Here is a 17,151-nt window from a genome sequence, read left to right on the forward strand (position 1 = left end):
ATCAGTGTAGGCGAGGCTGGCCGGCCGGCCGGGCCGCGGACGGGCAGGGAAGGTAGTTTGCATACGTCACTGACGCCGCGCGCGCCGCGCCGCGCTAACTTTAATGGCCACTTGCAGCGGTGTAATTGCGGAGATGCAGGCAGGTGGAAAAAAGACGCGGCGCCGGCGGGAGTTGAACCCGTTCCTCCGGTGCAGTCACGTTGTGGAGGTGGAGGACTGAACCTGGACGTGTGTGTTGCAGCAACCAGGTGGGCTCGCTGACGGGCAACTGGACGGGACCTGCGCGATTCGCTGCGCTCGCTGTACCTGGGCGAGAACGACCTGCTTGAGCTGCCCCAGGGCCCCGGCGGGCTGCTGGCCGAGTCGCGCCGCCTGTCCGCCCTGGACCTGGACCGCAACCGGCTGGCCGAGCTGCCGGCCGGGTCGCTGCCACCCTCGCTGCACTCCCTGAGCGTGGCCCACAACCTGGTGCGGGAGTTCCCCGTCAAGCTGGTGCAGCAGCTGCCGCAGCTGGGGACGCTGTCGCTGCGCGGCAACGCCATCGAGGCCCTGCCCAGCGCCGGCTTCCACAACAAGCGCTCGCTCGACCGCCTGGACCTGGGCGACAACCACCTGCAGGTACGTGCGGCTCGACTCCGGGGTCAAAACCCCGGACGGGTTTTGAGCTCCAGAGTCGCTAAATGGGACTCGAACCAAACGTGTGACCCCACCAATGGATTGCTCTCCGAACGAGGAATCGATTGGTGGGGTCACACGTTCGGTTCGAGTCCTGTTTAGGTATACTCCGGAGCTCAAAACGCGTCTTGAGTTTTGGCCGCCTCCACCGGTCTTCTGGCCCACTGTGCGCCAGAGGCTTTGACGTGCCCTCCTCTCGCTGCTCCTTGAGCACGGCCCTTCGCGCTGCTTGCAGACGTTCCCCAGCGGCGTCTTCAACGGCTCGCTGCTGGTGCGCGACCTCCACCTGGACCTCAACTACCTCAAGACGCTGCCCGCGCAGGCGCTGCGCGGCTGCAACACGGTGCGCCTCTTCCTGGGCAACAACCGCCTGGAGTCGCTGGACGAGCGCGCCTTCGTGGGCGTGGGCCACACGCTGGAGTACCTGGACCTGGAGGCCAACCAGCTGGGCGTCTTGCCGCACGCGCTGCGCCACCTCAAGCGGCTCAGGTGAGAGGGACGCGAGGACGGCGCCACCGCGGGGGCAGTAATCTCTCTGATCCTCAACCGAATGCGATATATACTCGTGTAATGCCCCTGGGAATGTTTTATTCATTCCCGATGAATTAATGCGACTTTTCTCCACTCTTTCCTTTCCCTTTTGTGAGAATGCTAGTTTCACTAATTATGGAGGGGGATACGCGGGGTGGCCCGGAGGGCTTGCGCTTTTCTAAACTGTGGGCCGCTTGTTTGGATCCGATACCTCACCACGCCGCCCCGGTGCCCCGGTACTGCGTGCGTTGTCCCGCCAAGTTTAGATATGCGAGGGCGGCCGGTAACGTGAGTATATCGCGCCTCGCCTGGGCGCGCGCGTTCGCTCTCACACCGACGCACACACGTGCGTACGCCTCTGCGGCTCACGCACACTCTTAAACACACCGAAGCGTTGCCGAGCACGCAACGCCGCCTTTTTGAAGCTGCTGCCGCGCCGCGCCTCAGGTCGCGTTCTCCGGCCAGTTTGTTGATACGGACAACAAATTAAAAGCCGCCATCGGTGGGTCGGCGGCAAAGAATAATGCGCCCTTGGCGGGGCTGCCGACGGGGCGGGGCGGGGTGGTGGCGGTGGCGGTTCCGCGACCTTGACGCCGTCATGACTCCGCAGGTACCTGTACCTGGGGCAGAACGGGCTGCGCGCGCTAGCCAACGACTCGCTGCACGCGTTCGGCGGCACGATGCGCGCGCTGTCGCTGGCCGGCAACCGCCTGGACGAGATGCCGTCGACGGCGCTGCGCGCGCTGCGCAAGCTGTCGCACCTCAACGTGGGCTACAACCGCATCGCCGAGCTGCGCGAGGAGGACCTGGCGGAGTGGGCCGCGCCGCTGGACACGCTGCTGCTGCCCAACAACCGCCTCACCGAGCTCGGCCCCCACGTGTTCCGGCAGGCGCCCCGGCTGCGCGAGCTCAGCATCTCCTTCAACAAGCTGCGCCACGTGGACCCGCTGGCCTTCGACGGCCTGGGCGAGTCGCTGCTCAGCCTGGAGGCGTCCTTCTGCCTGTACGGCGACCACTTCCCCGAGGAGATGCTGCAGCCCCTGGCCGCGCTGTCGTGGCTCTCGCTGGACAACAACAACATCCGCGTGCTCAACGTGACGGCCCTGTACCGCCAGCCCAAGCTGCAGTACCTCAACCTCGAGTCCAACTTCCTGGCGCACCTGCCGCCCGGCCTGTTCCACGCCAACGTGCACGCCGCGCTGGCCGAGGTGCGCCTCGCCTACAACAACATCGCCGAGATCCGCGGCGAGACGTTCGCGGGGCTGGCGTCGCTGCAGACGGTGGTGCTGACGGGGAACCGCGTCAAGACGGTGGCGGCGCGCGCCTTCGCGGACGTGCCCAGCCTGGTGAACGTGCTGCTGTCCGCCAACAACCTGGCCGTGATCGAGGCCCGTGCCTTCGTCAACGCGCCCGCGCTCAAGACCCTGGACTTGCACGGCAACCGGCTCAAGCTGTTCTCCGCCAGCGCCTTCCTCAACGTCACCTCGGAGCACGCGCCGCTCACGCTCAACCTGTCTTCCAACCAGATCGCGGGGCTGTTCGCTGGCGACACGGGCACGCCGCTGCACCTGCAGGTCCTGGACGTGTCGCGCAACCTGCTGTCCGAGGTGCCCGTCAACTTCCTGATGCGTGTGTCCGCGACGCTGAGCCGCCTGCACCTGGACCACAACCACATCGCGCAGCTGGACGGCCACGCGTTCGGCCTGCTGCCCGCCATCGAGCTCATCTCGCTGGAGGGCAACGACATCGCGGCCGTGATGCCCGGCGCCTTCGAGGGCTACCGCCGCCTGCAGATCGTGAACCTGGCGCGCAACCGCATCCACCACCTGCAGCCCGACCAGTTCGCGCGCCTGCCCGCGCTGCGCTTCGTCGACCTGGCGCACAACCGCGTGCGCTCGCTGCCGCGCACCGCGCTGGCCGGCACGCGCGTCGAGCACCTCAACCTGGCCGGCAACGAGTTCGTCGTGGTGCCCAACAGCGCGCTGGAGGAGGTGGGCGACACGCTGCGCTTCCTCGACCTGTCGCGCAACAACATCGAGCACCTGGACTCCACCGTGTTCCCCGGCACGCCCTGGCTGACGACGCTCAGCCTGGCGCGCAACCGCCTCACCTTCCTGCCGGACAACGTGTTCTCCAGCCTGGCGGGGCTGCTGGAGCTGGACCTGTCGCGCAACACGCTGCGCGCCAACTTCGGCGAGCTGTTCCACTACGTGCAGCAGCTGCGGCGGCTGTCGCTGGCCGAGACGGGGCTGCACACCGCGCCCGCGCTGCCGCTGCCGCACCTGCTGCACCTCAACCTGAGCGGCAACGCCATCCGCTCGCTGCCCTCGCCGCAGGACGGCCTGCAGCGCCTGCGCGTGCTGCTGCTCAGCCACAACGACCTGCACGCCCTGCCCGCCGCGCCCATGCTGCGCGAGCTGGACATCTCCAGCAACCCCATCAAGGTGAGTGAGTGATCGGCCAGCCGGCCTTCGGGTAGAGCGCTCAGCGATCTTGTATTTATCAGTGTATCAATTTTTCTGTGTGCAGTCGCTGACGCGCGAGAGCTTCGCGGGCGTGCCGCGGCTGCAGTCGCTGACGGCGGTGGACCTGCCGCGGCTGGAGCGCTTCGATTCGGACTCGCTGAGCCGGCTGCGCGCGCTCACGACGCTGTCGGTGCAGACGTGGCCGCGCATCGAGAAGTACCGCTTCCGCCTGGGCGGCGCGCTGTCGTCCGTGCCGTCGCTGCGCCGCCTGTCCGTGCGCGTCATGGAGCGCTCCCTCACCGACCAGCTCCTCGGCGGCTTCAACCCCAAGCTGCGCCGCCTCGAGATCACGGGCCGCAACCTCCACGACGCGGCCGCCGACGCCTTCGAGGGCATCGAGGACCACCAGGAGCTCGCCCTGCAGGTACAGTGTTGCGGCGACGCCTACCAGGCGCGGCGTCGACGCGGATGTTTGTCTTACGTCGGTGTTGTTGTTGTTGTTGTTGTTGTTAGATCCACGGGACGCAGCTGACCGAGTTCCCGCCGGGGCTGTTCTCGCGACTCGAGCGCATCGCGCACCTGTCGCTCGACCTCCGCGACAACCAGTTCACGTCGCTGTCGGCGGACACCTTCTACCACAACTCCAGCTGGGAGGCTGTCGGGACCAAACTCATTCCAGGTAGGCGCGGTCGCCACCATCGCCGTGTTGTTGTTGTTGTTTGTTGTACTGACTGGCGTGGTGTTCGCAGGCGGGCTGAACCTGAACGGCAACCCCTGGTCGTGCGACTGCGCGCTGGCGTGGCTGGGCGGCTGGATGCGGCGCTGGCTGCGCGAGGTGCTGCAGGTGCACGCCGTGGCGGCGGACGCGGCGCAGCAGCTGCAGGACGCGGCGCGCCAGGCGACGTGCGCGGACCCGCGGTCGGGGCAGCGCGTGCCTCTGCTGCGGATGCGCGACCCGGGCTGCCAGGCGTCGGCGCTCAGCTCGGCGGCGTCCTGGCGGGGACGGCCCCCCGCCCCCGCCGCGCTCGCCGCCCTGGCCGCGGCCGTGCTGTGGGCCGCGGGGACCGGCGCCGCCGGGGTGCCCGGCGTGCTCGGACTGGCGGTGCAGGCCGTGCGGTGACAGGAGGCCCCGGCGGGGCCCGTCGGCCGCCGCCGGCCTGGGAGCTAGAGCGCCCCGGGACCCAGCTTGATGAACTCGAAAGACTCTTCGCCAGTGACTCCGTATCCTCCGTGTAGATCGCCCTATCGGGGCGTTGCCATCGAGGGCTTGTTGTCCGGACTCGTCAAGGGCCTGGGCCGGCCTGGGCCTTCGAGGCCTTCGAGCGGAAAAGTTGGCTGGTGCCAGCACGTGCACGGCACGGCGCGGCCCGGAACCTAATGCGCGTAGGATTGCCAATATGGCGCCGGCGTGTGGGACTTCGGCGACTTTGTGAAGTGCAACGCCCCGGCGCGAAACCGTCCGTCTCGTGCAGACCGGCGAGCGGGACGCTGGCGGGACGCGGGACCCCCCTGCCGTCCGGTCTGACGTCTCGTCTGACTGAGTTTTTGACACTGACAGTACTGACACTCTGCTGCTCGCAGTACGGCCAAACAAGATGCATATCATTTCGTGGCCATTCTGGTGATAGCCACGACCTTTGTTGTTGTTTTTGTTAAGCTTGTACTTTTAATGACGGACTCCGTTGGGGGAAGAGCGCTGCCCGGAAGGAAGTTTGTTGTAGAGGTTGATTTTGTGAGCGGTGTCGCCGCGTCCTGAGTGTGGGCAGCGAGGCGCACCGCCGACTTTCTCTCAAATCTATGTTCTTCTGTCCTGTCGCGTGAGGTGACCCACTGAACAATTCTGTGATCGCTGCTTGAGGGAATATGCTGAAATGTTCAAGATGTCTGCTGTAATTTATTGTAAAACTGAACAATTGAAGTGTGTCGCGGCCTGCCAGGGTATTTCCGTTTGTTTGTTTCGTCTTGAGACTGAGACTCTGCCGATTCGGACCGTTGTAGCGCGGCCAAGGCAGTCGCAGCCTAATTAGTACAACGGCAGTGCTCGGCCGGCCGGGCACACTGGTACACAGCGGCCAGGAGGGCGGAACGAAAACTAAGTCCCAAGTCATGTCTTGCGCTGTCTGGAGGGAGGGACAAGCCCTGCTCGCCCTGCTCCACTGCCATCCATTGCGTCCCAACTTGAGCGGAACTGTTGCACGCAACGCCTGTTTTAACGTTTCAGCATTTTAAACCCCGGACTCGCAGTGGCGTGTCGCTTTGCCGCTCCGCGCCCCCGCCTGGCTTCGACAACTGTTGCCGTCCGCCCGACTGGCTCGCTGTCAATTATTTCCAGCCCCCTATAAAAATAGAAAAAAAGTATCTGTTTTGTGTCTGGGTCTCCTCTCGTTTCGTGTCTTTATTTTTATTTTTTTCGCGACTGACTCGTTGTTTAATTCTACGCGAATGAGATCGGCTCTAGGCCGCAGCGCCGCTGCCTCGGCGCACCACGCCCCCAACGGAGTCGAAACTAATTTGTGATACGAGATATGTATTAGTATTGTCATAATTGCTACTATTAATACTACTCCCGGGGAGTCGTCGCCCGCTACTGCGGGCGAGTGATTCCGCCGGCCCTGTGTGCGTGTGCGAGTGAATGAGAGTGGGCGCGCGCAAAAAAAAAGAGGGCGGTTCGTTTTCCAATCGCGAACACGAGCCATTCGATATTGTTTTCCCGGCAGCCATCATTTTGTGATGATGTCGGTATGCATTTCCATCTTGTTACTCTGGCCGTGTCGGCCGCCCCGCTGTTGTAATGAGTCGACGAATAAATGGAGCGATGAGGACTGTGGAACGGACAGTGGAAGCGAAAGGGCGTCATTTTTTTCCTCCCCTCTCCTCGGCCGCGTCGTCGGGGCGCACGGCACTGCACGCGAGCGCACTGCGCTCAATAAGCCAGCGGAGCCAGCGAAGCCAGCGAGGTAAGGCGCCACTTCTTCCGTGCCGGCGCGGCGGGCCCACTGCGAACAGCGCCGCGCCCCGCGTCTCTCTCGCACCCCTGCGGGCCGCCGCCGGCCGCGCCGTGCGTGCGAGAGAGACGCGGCGGCGAGAGCGCCGTTCGGAACGGGCCGGCCGGCCGTCCAGCACACGACAAGGTAGGCATAAATTATTTGCGCCGCGTAATTTTTCCGCGGCCGCTACTTTGGGTCGCGGAGCGGCGAACGGACACCGCGGTGATGCCTGGCGGGTTCGCGCCGGCTCGGCTCTGCCCGGCCCGGCCCGGCTCGCGCCGTGGAAGTCGCCACTCAATGTTTCATGACGTTTTAAGTAGGCTCCACCCCGCCGCGCCTCGCCGCGCCACGCCCCGGCGAGTCAACGCCCCTCGCGAGGTCGCGGGGTGCTCCACACCGTGCGGCGCCACCACGTGACTCCACAGCACGCCCCGCCGCCACGTTTTTCTCGCCGCTGCAGACGAAGACACTCTCCGCGGTCGTCGCCGCAGTCCCCGCCGCGCCGTGGCGGACCCAACCTCTCTGAACGCGTTCCATCGAGTAACCAGGCCGGCTCCGCGAGCAGGCACTACTTCGGGCCGCGCGGCTGGGACTTGCCCTCAAGTAGTCGCCCAGTCGTAAAGGGCGAAACAAGCCATTAAGGCATAACGCTGTTGGAGAGCGTTGGTGGCTTACAACTCCGGGCACGCGTGCAGTCGTGTGTCTGCGAGGAGCGTCCTGGAGGAGTCCTGGAGGGCTCACACCCGGGGCTTTAACGGCACGCAGATCCAATAGGGGCTTTAGCAACCGCCGCGCCCACGCACAAACGGCCGAGCTCTCCGCTTGGCGTGCAGAGAGAGAGAGAGAGAGAGGTGTTGCCGACGTCCACCTTGCGCGCGCGGCCCTCCGCTCGCTACTCGGCTTAGCGAGGTACTAAGCAGGAGAAGCGCGGCGTCGCTGACGGGTTGCCTACCTCCTGGGAGGAACCCTGCCGCCGCCGCTGGAAGGCGCCACACCAACAGTGTGTGTGTGTGTGTGTTTGTGTGTGGGAGCGCACGGATGTGGTTGTGTGTGTGGCTGATTCGTTTATCTCCGTATCCACCCCCGGGCAGCCCCCGAGTGGCGCGCCGCGCCTCCGGAGGCGTGTGGTTGTGTTTTGTTCCTCCCGCGTACGAAACCGAAAACACATGGAAATGCTACACACCACGGCAAAAAAGGAAGGAAGGAAGAACGCACACACACACACGAGGCAGAAGAAGCAGCAGTGGCGTAGCTTGGCGCGGCGGCGCGGCTGGGAGCAGCACGGCGAAGAGGGGAGGCATTCCTCGCTCGCTAACCCAGTCTCATATGCGCACGGTATCGCGTGCGACACATATGAATGGTATGATATGCGCGCGTCGGACTGGCAGCCCTGGCTGGCCGTCCGGCCCTCAGTCTCCGGGCCCTCACGCGCCCGTCAGCCCTTCCCCACCCTCCGCCGAGAGAGAGAGGGGGGGGGGGAGCCCGGGGAAATAGTCCGCTATCCAACATCCAATCTTGACTTTGAGAAATCTCGGACACGGATGGAAATGGACTAGTAATATGTTGGTCCGGGCGGGCCTGGCGGGGCGCGGCGGCGTGTATCTTTGGCTCCGGGCGAGGGTGGGGGCGGGGGCGGGGCTGAGCGATGATGCGTGGCGGGTCTGGAGCGTCCCGGAGCCTCCAGAGGGGCCGCAACCTCCGGGCCGCCGGGCCTCCGGGCGGAGAGAAGGAAAGGGAAGGGCGATGAGCGGTTTTCGTTATTTGCCGTGCACTACCAGCAGCAGTCCCGTCCGTCTGCCTCTCTCGCACCCACACAAGAGAGCGACCGAAGGAGAGAGAGCGAGAGAGAGATAGATAGAGAGAGAGAGAGCGTGTGAGACGAGGGTCCCGCAGCCTGCTCGGCGCCTCCAAGCTGTGCGTGCGCGTGGCTGGTGCGTGGTCGAGGCGCCGGCCCCGCCGACCGCAGTCCTACCCGTGTTTGCCGCTGCTCAACTCCGACGGGGCCCACGCTGTGCTGCGCTGCGGGTGCGCGGCCGGCTGCCTCCGGACAGCGCTTTCGTCGCGCCGTCTCTCTCGCACCCACGCGGCGACCCGAAGGGCCGAAGAAGAGCGAGAGAGACGGCGCGAGTCTGCTGCGGCAATCCGCCGCGTGTGTGCTTTTCGACACTTGAAAAGTGGTGGAGCGGTCCTGCTGGTAGGGGTTCCTCTGTCTCTCCCGCCCCGACGCGCGCCACTGCTCAAAAGTGCACCCGTGGAGGGCTCCTCTAAACTTCAAACACCCGGGGAACCGACAGATCCAAGCCGGGTCCGTTGGACCCACGGGTTTTACCAGAGAGGCCCAACCCAAATGAACGCGTCATCGGGCGCGATCGTGGTAGCGACATTCGGAATAGGCGAGAACTATTTCCGGACTCTCGGGCGCGAGTCGAGCCCGCGGAGGCAGGGAGGCGTCCAACCGAGCTGGTCCTCCTGGTTCTCATTTACAAGCACCTATCCCCACTGTGCCAAGTGACGGCCAGCAGCCGAAATCCAGATTCGGCTGTCGCACCGTTTTCCAGTGGAGCGGGCTCCGCCTGGCTCCGCCACGGGATCGCGTTACTGTCGCCCGACTGGGGCTCAATTGGGCTCCCCGCCCGCCCCCGCCCCTCGCGCCGGACACAGACCACCAAAAACGGACAACGGGACACTACTGTGCCGCCGCCGAAAAACAACACGACCTCCGCGCGGCTGGCTTGGCGTGGCGGTGCGGCGGGCCTACACAAAGTACGTGACCGATTCCGGGGGAGGCCGCAGCACCGGAACCAATCGGAACCCGGAGCGGGGCGGCGGCCACGTGCGCGAGGACCGCGACGGCGTCCGGAAGTACCCGTTGCCGTTGAGCGCGGCCAAACGCGCCAGCAGTGGATAAGGCACGAAGTAACCTATTCAGAATGGGCGGAGGCGGGTTGGTTCGAAGAAATCGAGGCCGCTGCGCGCCGTGCCGGTTACCCCCGCTTTGTTTCTGGTCCTCCAGGGGCACTGCTTCGTGCTGCTTGTCCGGGCAGCCGCCTCGCAGGGCTAACGCAGGGCAGGGCCCTTCAGGGAGGCCCTGGGCGAGGCCCTGGGAGGGCCGACCGACCGGTTGAGAAAGGTCGCGCTCTTAAAAATCAGTTCCGGTGCGCAGCGCGCGGCCCGGCCGTGGGCCCGGCGCAGGGAGCCGGAGCAGGCCCCGGGAAGGGAGGGAGGGGCAAAGGGCGAGTGGAACATAGGGAGGGCGCGAGGGCGAGAATAGTAAAAATATCGAGCCTCGGGGAGAGCGGGCCGCCTCGCCACGCCACGCCACGCCCCAGTCGGCGGGAATGCCATCAGGCGCGCTACCTACCCACCCACCTACAGCAAATAGAGCCCACCGCTGCAGGCGTGAGGTACTCCGCAGGCCCAGGGGAAGGAAGAGGGGGGGGCATTCGGCCTGCACCGCGCGTCGGTCTGTCTGCCTGCTCCTGTCCGACCGGCCGACGTTGGTCGATGGTCACGTTGTCGCAACGCGTCGTTCGTTAGGTGGCTCGGGCGCGCTCGGGCGCCAGCGGGTCCTTGGCCGCCACTCGTGTCGCCCAGCAGCTTCGGCCCCAAACAATCCCGTCTCTCTCGCACTCGCGGTGCGGCGCGGCGCGTGCAGCGGTGCGAGAGAGACTGGGGCCACTGTTGGAGCTGCAGCAGAGCCTGATCGCTTTCCTCTTGACCCACATCACGCTGGCGTGGCGGCGGCCGGTCTATCGGTACCTCCACATCGGCAGGGCGCTGCACGCGTCCACCGGACGGCGATAGGCTGGCCCAAGGGTGCCCAAGGGCTGGCCACGCCGGCCGAGGCCAAGGCCGCGGGGGGCGCCCCTACAGTGTACTCGCGAGTGTGCCTACAGTGTAGAGTACCCACGTAGTGTACGCGAGGAGTGCTCAGTGTCTACAGCCGCAGCCAGGCATTCAACCCAGAGAGAGAGAGAGAGAGAGAGAGAGAGAGAGAGAGAGAGAGAGAGAGAGGAGGGAGAGAGAGCCCGCCCAAACTTTCGCCAACGAAAATATTGTGCCTAATCTTTGGCGCGGTTGTTGTTATGGTAGGAGAGATAGAGGTGAAATAGAGATACAGTGGCGCGGCGGGCAGGCCCTGGCAGGCCCGACCTGCGCGCCGCGCGCGAGACGCCGCGTGGTGTTTTGGCTGCTTTGCATACCGCGGACCCTCCACTGTATCGCCGCCATCCGCACTGTGTGTGTGAGAGAGACGGGGAGTGTGTGTGGGTGTAGTGGCGCTCCCGCGGTATCAAATAAAGTTGATGGCAAAGTTGGGGTATAATACAGTGCGGGACAAGCGAGCTGCCGCGAGCAGCGCCGCGCCAAAGACACACAGGCCAAAGGCAGCCAAAGGCCTAAGGGCCGCGAAGCGCGCGGCCTGCCTGCCTGCCTGCCTGCCTGCCTGCCTGCCTGCCTGCCTGCCTGCCTGCCTGCCTGCCTGCCTGCCTGCCTGCCTGCCTGCCTGCCTGCCTGGCGCCCCATGCATAATGTGTAGCGATAGTAATAACATTCCCGATAGCGTTTGAATTCGGGCGGCAATCCCCGGCCCGCAGGGGGCCTTGTAAACGAGTGCGGAGACGTCGCTCGTGGCGTTCTTCCTGTCAAGCGATACAGCGTAGAGGGGGATGAAATGATCCGACGGGACTCTCGCCACCTCACTCCGACGTCGGGCGAATGGTGTTGATATCCAGTGAACAACGCCTCAAACTCCAAGTACCCCCTGAATCGGGCCGGCCGTCGTGGACCCTGGCGGGCCGGGCCGGTCCCTCAAGGCCCTGTTCTGCTCCCCCCTCCCCTCGGCTCCACTCCAGTGTACCCCGCTTTTCCAGGCCGACGCGCGGCCGGGCCTTCAAGTGGCGACAAAACTTATATGGCCCGTAAATATCCAGAGTGTTTTCCTATCGCCGGACCCGAGGCTGCCGGGGGCTGCCGGCGGTTCGACAGCCCATCCACGCGTCAGTCGCGACCGTTTAGCCGGAGAGCCTCGGGTTCGAATACCCGCCCAAAAAGGGCAACCCCAGTGCGTTGAGCGTGCGGGCTGTGAAATGAAAATTTACACAAGTCAATTTTTTCCTTCCGGTGGAAAATGCGCGCTGCGGCGGCCATTCGGCGGCGAGAGCATAAACATGGAGACGGCCGGCCGGCGGGGACGTCGAGGACAACCACATCGTCGGCGTGGTGCTGGCGGCCTGGCGGTCGCGTGCGCGCGCCTGGAGCAGCCTGGAACGGCCTGGGAGGGGGAATTGGGAATTACAGCTACATTCTGTTTGCAACGCAGTGGGTGTAATGAAGACAAAAGAGTGAGCTGGTTGGAAGGGAAAAAATGGAAGAGACCCACGCGCGCGCGCTTTTCTCGTCGCAGTTTCTTTATTTCATTGTTGTTATTATTTAGCATAATGCCGGACGTATTGTGCGTGGGTAGGCCGGGGAATCTGCGTCGCCGCGGCACCGCGCGGCACGCAGCCTCGGGGGGAGGGGGGGGGCGCATTCCTACAGTGCGGTGTCATGCAGCGCCTCCTGGAACTTCCCGCGCCAGCCTGCCGTGGCACTGCACTGCACCGCGTCGCGCGGAGTGTAGGACGAATCGATGGACGAATCTGTTTGGCGCCCCGTGCTGCCCCGTGCTGCCCGTGCACCAGGCGGGGCCCACGGCAGCGCGCTGCAGCGGGGCGAGCGGGGCAGAGGTCACAGGCCCCGCAGGCAGCGCTGTCTGCACGCTGCCGTGCCCCGCCCGGCCCCGCCAACCCAGTCGACCCATTCCGCCACTCGCGCCGTCTCTCTCGCACCCCTACGTCACACTCCACGAGTGCGAGAGAGACAGAGCGAGAGGTGCGGCGGCGGCATCGCTCGTTGGGCAACCAGATCGGCCAGCAGGTCCAGGTCGCCGTCGTCGACACAGCCTGGGTTCCGCTTTGGCCGGAGTAGACCTTACCAGTGTAGTAGAGGCAGGCCAGGCGATGTCACTGTGTGACGTCAGCCAGGGCGTCTGGGACGTCAGACGGCCGTGGCGGCCTGCAGGGGCTGCAGCGGCATGCCATGCGTTCGCATTAATGCTCCACAAGCTGCCTGCTAATTTGGCAGTGCTGCCACGCTATTCCCGACGCCGCGAGTCTCCTGCACTGTTTCCCCGCAGCGCTATATTGCACCCCCCCCCTTTTCCACTCCCACAATCCTCTCCGGTATATTTTTTGCAGCGGCGCGTCTTCTGCTCCCGTATAGCGAATCGCTGACTACACTCCGAGAAGGGGGTGCACTGGAACTGGGGGGAGAAGGGATGGGGAAATAAGGCAGTGAGGATCGTCATGAAATATGCCTAGGTAAAATGATGACGCTGGGCGAACGCGAAAAAAGAGGGATAAGACACACGCCGCCGCGTAGCCGACCACGGCCGCAACGCTCTGGAGAGAGTGCCCTTCGCAGACCTTCATTCCCGAAATCGCGGCAAGAAAGGGTGTGGTCCTGGCCATGCAGACTGATTCCGAGAGTCGTTTTCGTCGCTCCGTCTCTCTCGCACCCAGACGGCACGCCCCACGAGTGCGAGAGAGACAGAGCGACTCTCGGAATCAGTGTGCTGCCTCGCCCTCCTGCTCCCTTGCACCGCAGCGGCGCTGCTTCCCACCGGGACCCCTCTCGAGCCAACCCCCTCCAGGGGGTGGGGGGTGAGAATTGCCCCCCTGTAATATATTGCGGGACACGGCGGGGGGTTCACCCGGAGATAAATAACCGATCGGTCTCCGGTATCGGTGGGGGCTCGAGTCGGCCGGGGAGGGGGCAGATTATCCCGTGCGGAGAGGCAGGTGAAAGGGGTGCCGGGATTTGCCGTCGTTGCCCGGGGAGGGGGGGGGGTGAACCTCGCGGGGGGTCTGGGTGAGGGGGGGGGGGGTCGCGCACCGATTAGGATCTCACCTCGCGAGGCGCGTCCGCGACAGGCTGCAGTGAAAAGCACAGCGGGCGGCGCGCACTGCACGGTGACGCATCGGGCCGCCGAGGGCTGCGCGACGGAAGGTTGGGGGGAGGGGGGGGGGCGTTCTGGCGGACGGACAAGGCGCAGGCCGTGTCGTTGCGTAGGTCACGCGTTTTACGGCCGTGCGACGCGGGTTCGGCTCAGGTGGATAAGGAAGACGCCAGAAGGGACAGAGGGCTGTGGCGGTGACGGGCCAGGCTGACGCCCAGGCTGACGCTCTGGATAAGCCCGTCCCGGCCACGCGCGGCCAGGGTCCCGTCGGCCCCGCCATAATCCCCAGGACAAACAGCCAGAGGTGCTGGTGCCGTGCCCGGTAGACTACTTAAGAGTAGTTTACGGGACTTTAGTGACAGTGGCGTACTTACTGACACACCCTGGCGCGGCGGCGGGGCGGCGGCGGCAGGCGGGTACAGCTGCTGCGCGGCCCTGCACGGCCCTGCAGTGCTCTGCCGCCCCCACCATCGGCCAACCGCGCCAAGGCGACGTCGCGACGGTGCAGTTATCTTTTCCGAGCCATTGCCGCGAAAAGGCAGTGCGGGCACGCCGCGCCGGGCTCCGAATTTGCGCGCCGCGGCGGCACGGCGGCACGGCCCCGCCGGGTGGGGTATCAAACTGTGGACTCGGTGTGGACACTGCAGCGGGAGGGGGGGAGGGGGATGCGGCTCGCTGCGGGGTTCCTGTACACTGTGGTTACCGCGTCTGTGATAAGAGGCGGCCCGCTGCTTTTATGGACATTATAAACCCAGCCGAATTTTAAGAAGGCCATTGGTCCGAGTTGGCCCTGGGGCCGCGCCCAGCCGCGCCACTGCAATCGCGCGGCCGCGGCCAGCGCACCACCCCTGGAACAGTGTGCTGGCGTCGCTCCGTCTCTCTCGCACGTGACGCCCCGACACACGAGTGCGAGAGAGACGGAGCAACGCCGCGTTTTCGCCGTGTTTTTCCGCCCTTCCCGCGACGCTGCTATCAATCTGAGCCGCTCCCCGCACGTCCTTGGCGTCCTTGGCGGTCTACGAACGCCACTCTCGTCGCGCCGTCTCTCTCGCACTCGGGCCGCGTTCCATGCAGTGGCGTGTGCGGAATCAGTCTGCAGGGGGCGCGAGGCTACGCGAGGCTACGCGAGGCTACGCGAGGCGAGTGGAGACAGGTACGAGGTACGCGGCGGGGCCGAGACGGCAGAGGCGGGCCTGGGGCCGAGCGCGGACGGGCAGAAAGCACACCTGTGGCCCCATTCGAAGCACGGCGGGTCGGCCGGCAGACCAGCACCGCGACATCGAAGGCCACGTCAGCGAGGCAGCGCGGAGGCAGCGCGGAGGCAGCGGCCCCACAACCTACACGGCCTGTCGACAGCGGCCGCCGACGGCTCGTCGAGAACCTCGCCGAGAACCTCGCCGAGACGGAGAAGGCCCCGCGGCGGCCCAGCTGCGCGTGTTCGCGGGTCGAAGGTCGGCGCCTGGGGCGAGAGGGGGACGGGGACCGGGACGGGTCGGGCCAGACGTCTAGGCGGGGAGAGTGTATGGATTTAGCCCCAGGCTGCATCGTAGATAGGATCTAGGACGTCAGGATTCACTCGTTGGAGCCGCTAGAGAAACCTGAAAGGAAAAATTGTAACAGAAGACTTACCAATAGTAGGTTGAGGCAGCGACTGATCCTTCTTTGCAGGTTTCGCGATTTTCCAAGAAATAAACAAAAACTTCCGCTCTGCTTTTCCGTGGGGTTGCGACCACCGCGCAGTGAAACGACACCGCGGCCAGCATTAAAAGTTTTTTGTTTAGCATTGCTTTTTGTAGTTTTTTTTTTTTTTCAAACTACCACGCACTTTGCACTTGACTTTGCACTTTGCACAGATGACACCGGCCCCGCCATGGTCTTCTCAGGTCTTCTCGGTTACGACTTGGGAGCGTTGTCAGACAGCATGAACCTCCGCATGGCGTTGACCAGGAGCGGCCTGCGGGGCGTGTCCTCGACGGGGACCTCCTCGACAGGGACCTCCTCGACGGAGACCTCCTCGGCGTCGCTGCAGCTCGGCGGCCGGCTGGGCACGGTGTCAGGCAGCTCCTGCGCGGTCCACAGACAGTTCGTGCGGCGTCCGCGTCTTGACGGCCTGCGGGTGGGTCCGCTTGACGGCGAGGGCCACCTGCAGTCCAGGGTGGCGCGCACGGCGACGGCGGGCTTGGAGGCGGCCAGGGCGGCGGGCACGGCGACGGCGGGATTGGAGGCGGCCAGGGCGGCGGGCACGGCGACGGCGGGCTTGGAGGCGGCCAGGGCGGCGGGCACGGCGACGGCGGGCTTGGAGGCGGCCAGGGTGGCAGACATGGCGGCACAGAGCAGCACGGAGAGACGAGAGCGCAGAGCACACGATGTTGTCGCTGCGAGAGCGGAGCGAGGAATGATGTCCTGGACACACGGAGCCCACGAGGGAAACAGCTCGTGTGGCGCATTGGGGGGGAATTCGTGGAAAGTTGCGGGCAAAATCTGCCGCCGCTTGTTTGCTTCCGAGAAGAACCCACAGGAAAGGCCGGCGGGTGCAGGTAGGCGCCCGCAGGCTGGTCGGCTGGCCCCGGCAGCGCTGCGACGGAAAAACACCGGTCCCAAATCGCACAACACCATCAGACACAATAAATAAAACTTTGTTCGTAAATGCACCACGCACGACACCGTGACCAGGAGAGAACATCAGTGACTGGGCAGGATCGCTCTGTTGTTGCGCTGGGTGCCATCGCCCTGGTGCGCGCGCACAGCGAAGGCCTTTGCCGCGGTGTGTGTGTCTGTAGATGTTGTTGGCAAAGGATTCGCCGTGAATAATGATGGTGTATGAAAGTACACGCATGTACAGTGCTAAGCGTGTGTCTGTGCGTACCGCTCCAGATGGACCCTCGCCGCCCAGCTCAACAGGTGTAATCGCCTCTCCAATGAACCACGGTTCTGTGGCGGCTTCGTCTGTGTGTGTGTGTGTGTGTGTGTGTGCGCGCGCGCGCGCGAATGACGTCCATACAGGCACAAAACACGAGTTTGAGCACTTGTCGGCTCGTAAAATTAAGCTCGGAGCTCTCGACGCGCCTCTAGTCGTCGCCGCGGCTTGCCTAGTTCGGACCGCAACGGCCGTCCAGACCGCAGTGCCGCCGCACGCGCCGCTCCGGGGACCCGTGGACTGGCGCTCCCAGTCCGTCCGAAAGGCATCGCAAAGCCTCACGTCAACACCCCTGCCAACAACAACAACAACAACAAGTCGAGCTCGGCGCGGCCAGGCGTGGCAGGTGGCGCCAAAGCTGTTCTGAAGGCCCTCCGCTAGTCCTGCGGCCCGGCGGCCCGGCGGCCCGGCGGGTCGAGTGAGGCACCAGACTGTGGCTGCGGTATTCGGTGAGGTTTCCCAAGGGGAAAGCTAGGGCCCAGCCGCTAGGGGGCCCAGCAGACTGAGTCGCCGTGTCTCTCTCGCACTCATGGCGCGTCCCGTGAGTGTGCGAGAGAGACAGAGCGACGAAAACGACTC

The 17,151-nt window shown here is 64.9% G+C and overlaps 1 protein-coding gene across 1 annotated transcript; it reads left to right on the forward strand.

Moving 5' to 3' along the window:
* Window positions 1-273: 273 nt before the first annotated feature.
* Window positions 274-5,900, forward strand: LOC117649601 (chaoptin-like; the record flags this gene model as incomplete). Its single annotated transcript, XM_034392496.1, has 7 exons — window positions 274-618; window positions 911-1,164; window positions 1,817-3,650; window positions 3,736-4,095; window positions 4,185-4,350; window positions 4,421-4,513; window positions 5,893-5,900. Coding segments are annotated over 7 exons (3,060 nt in total), but the record flags the coding sequence as incomplete, so codon positions are not given.
* Window positions 5,901-17,151: the final 11,251 nt, after the last annotated feature.

The sequence above is a fragment of the Thrips palmi genome, unplaced genomic scaffold, assembly GCF_012932325.1.
Source record: "Thrips palmi isolate BJ-2018 unplaced genomic scaffold, TpBJ-2018v1 HiC_scaffold_4, whole genome shotgun sequence".
Lineage (NCBI taxonomy): Eukaryota > Metazoa > Arthropoda > Insecta > Thysanoptera > Thripidae > Thrips > Thrips palmi.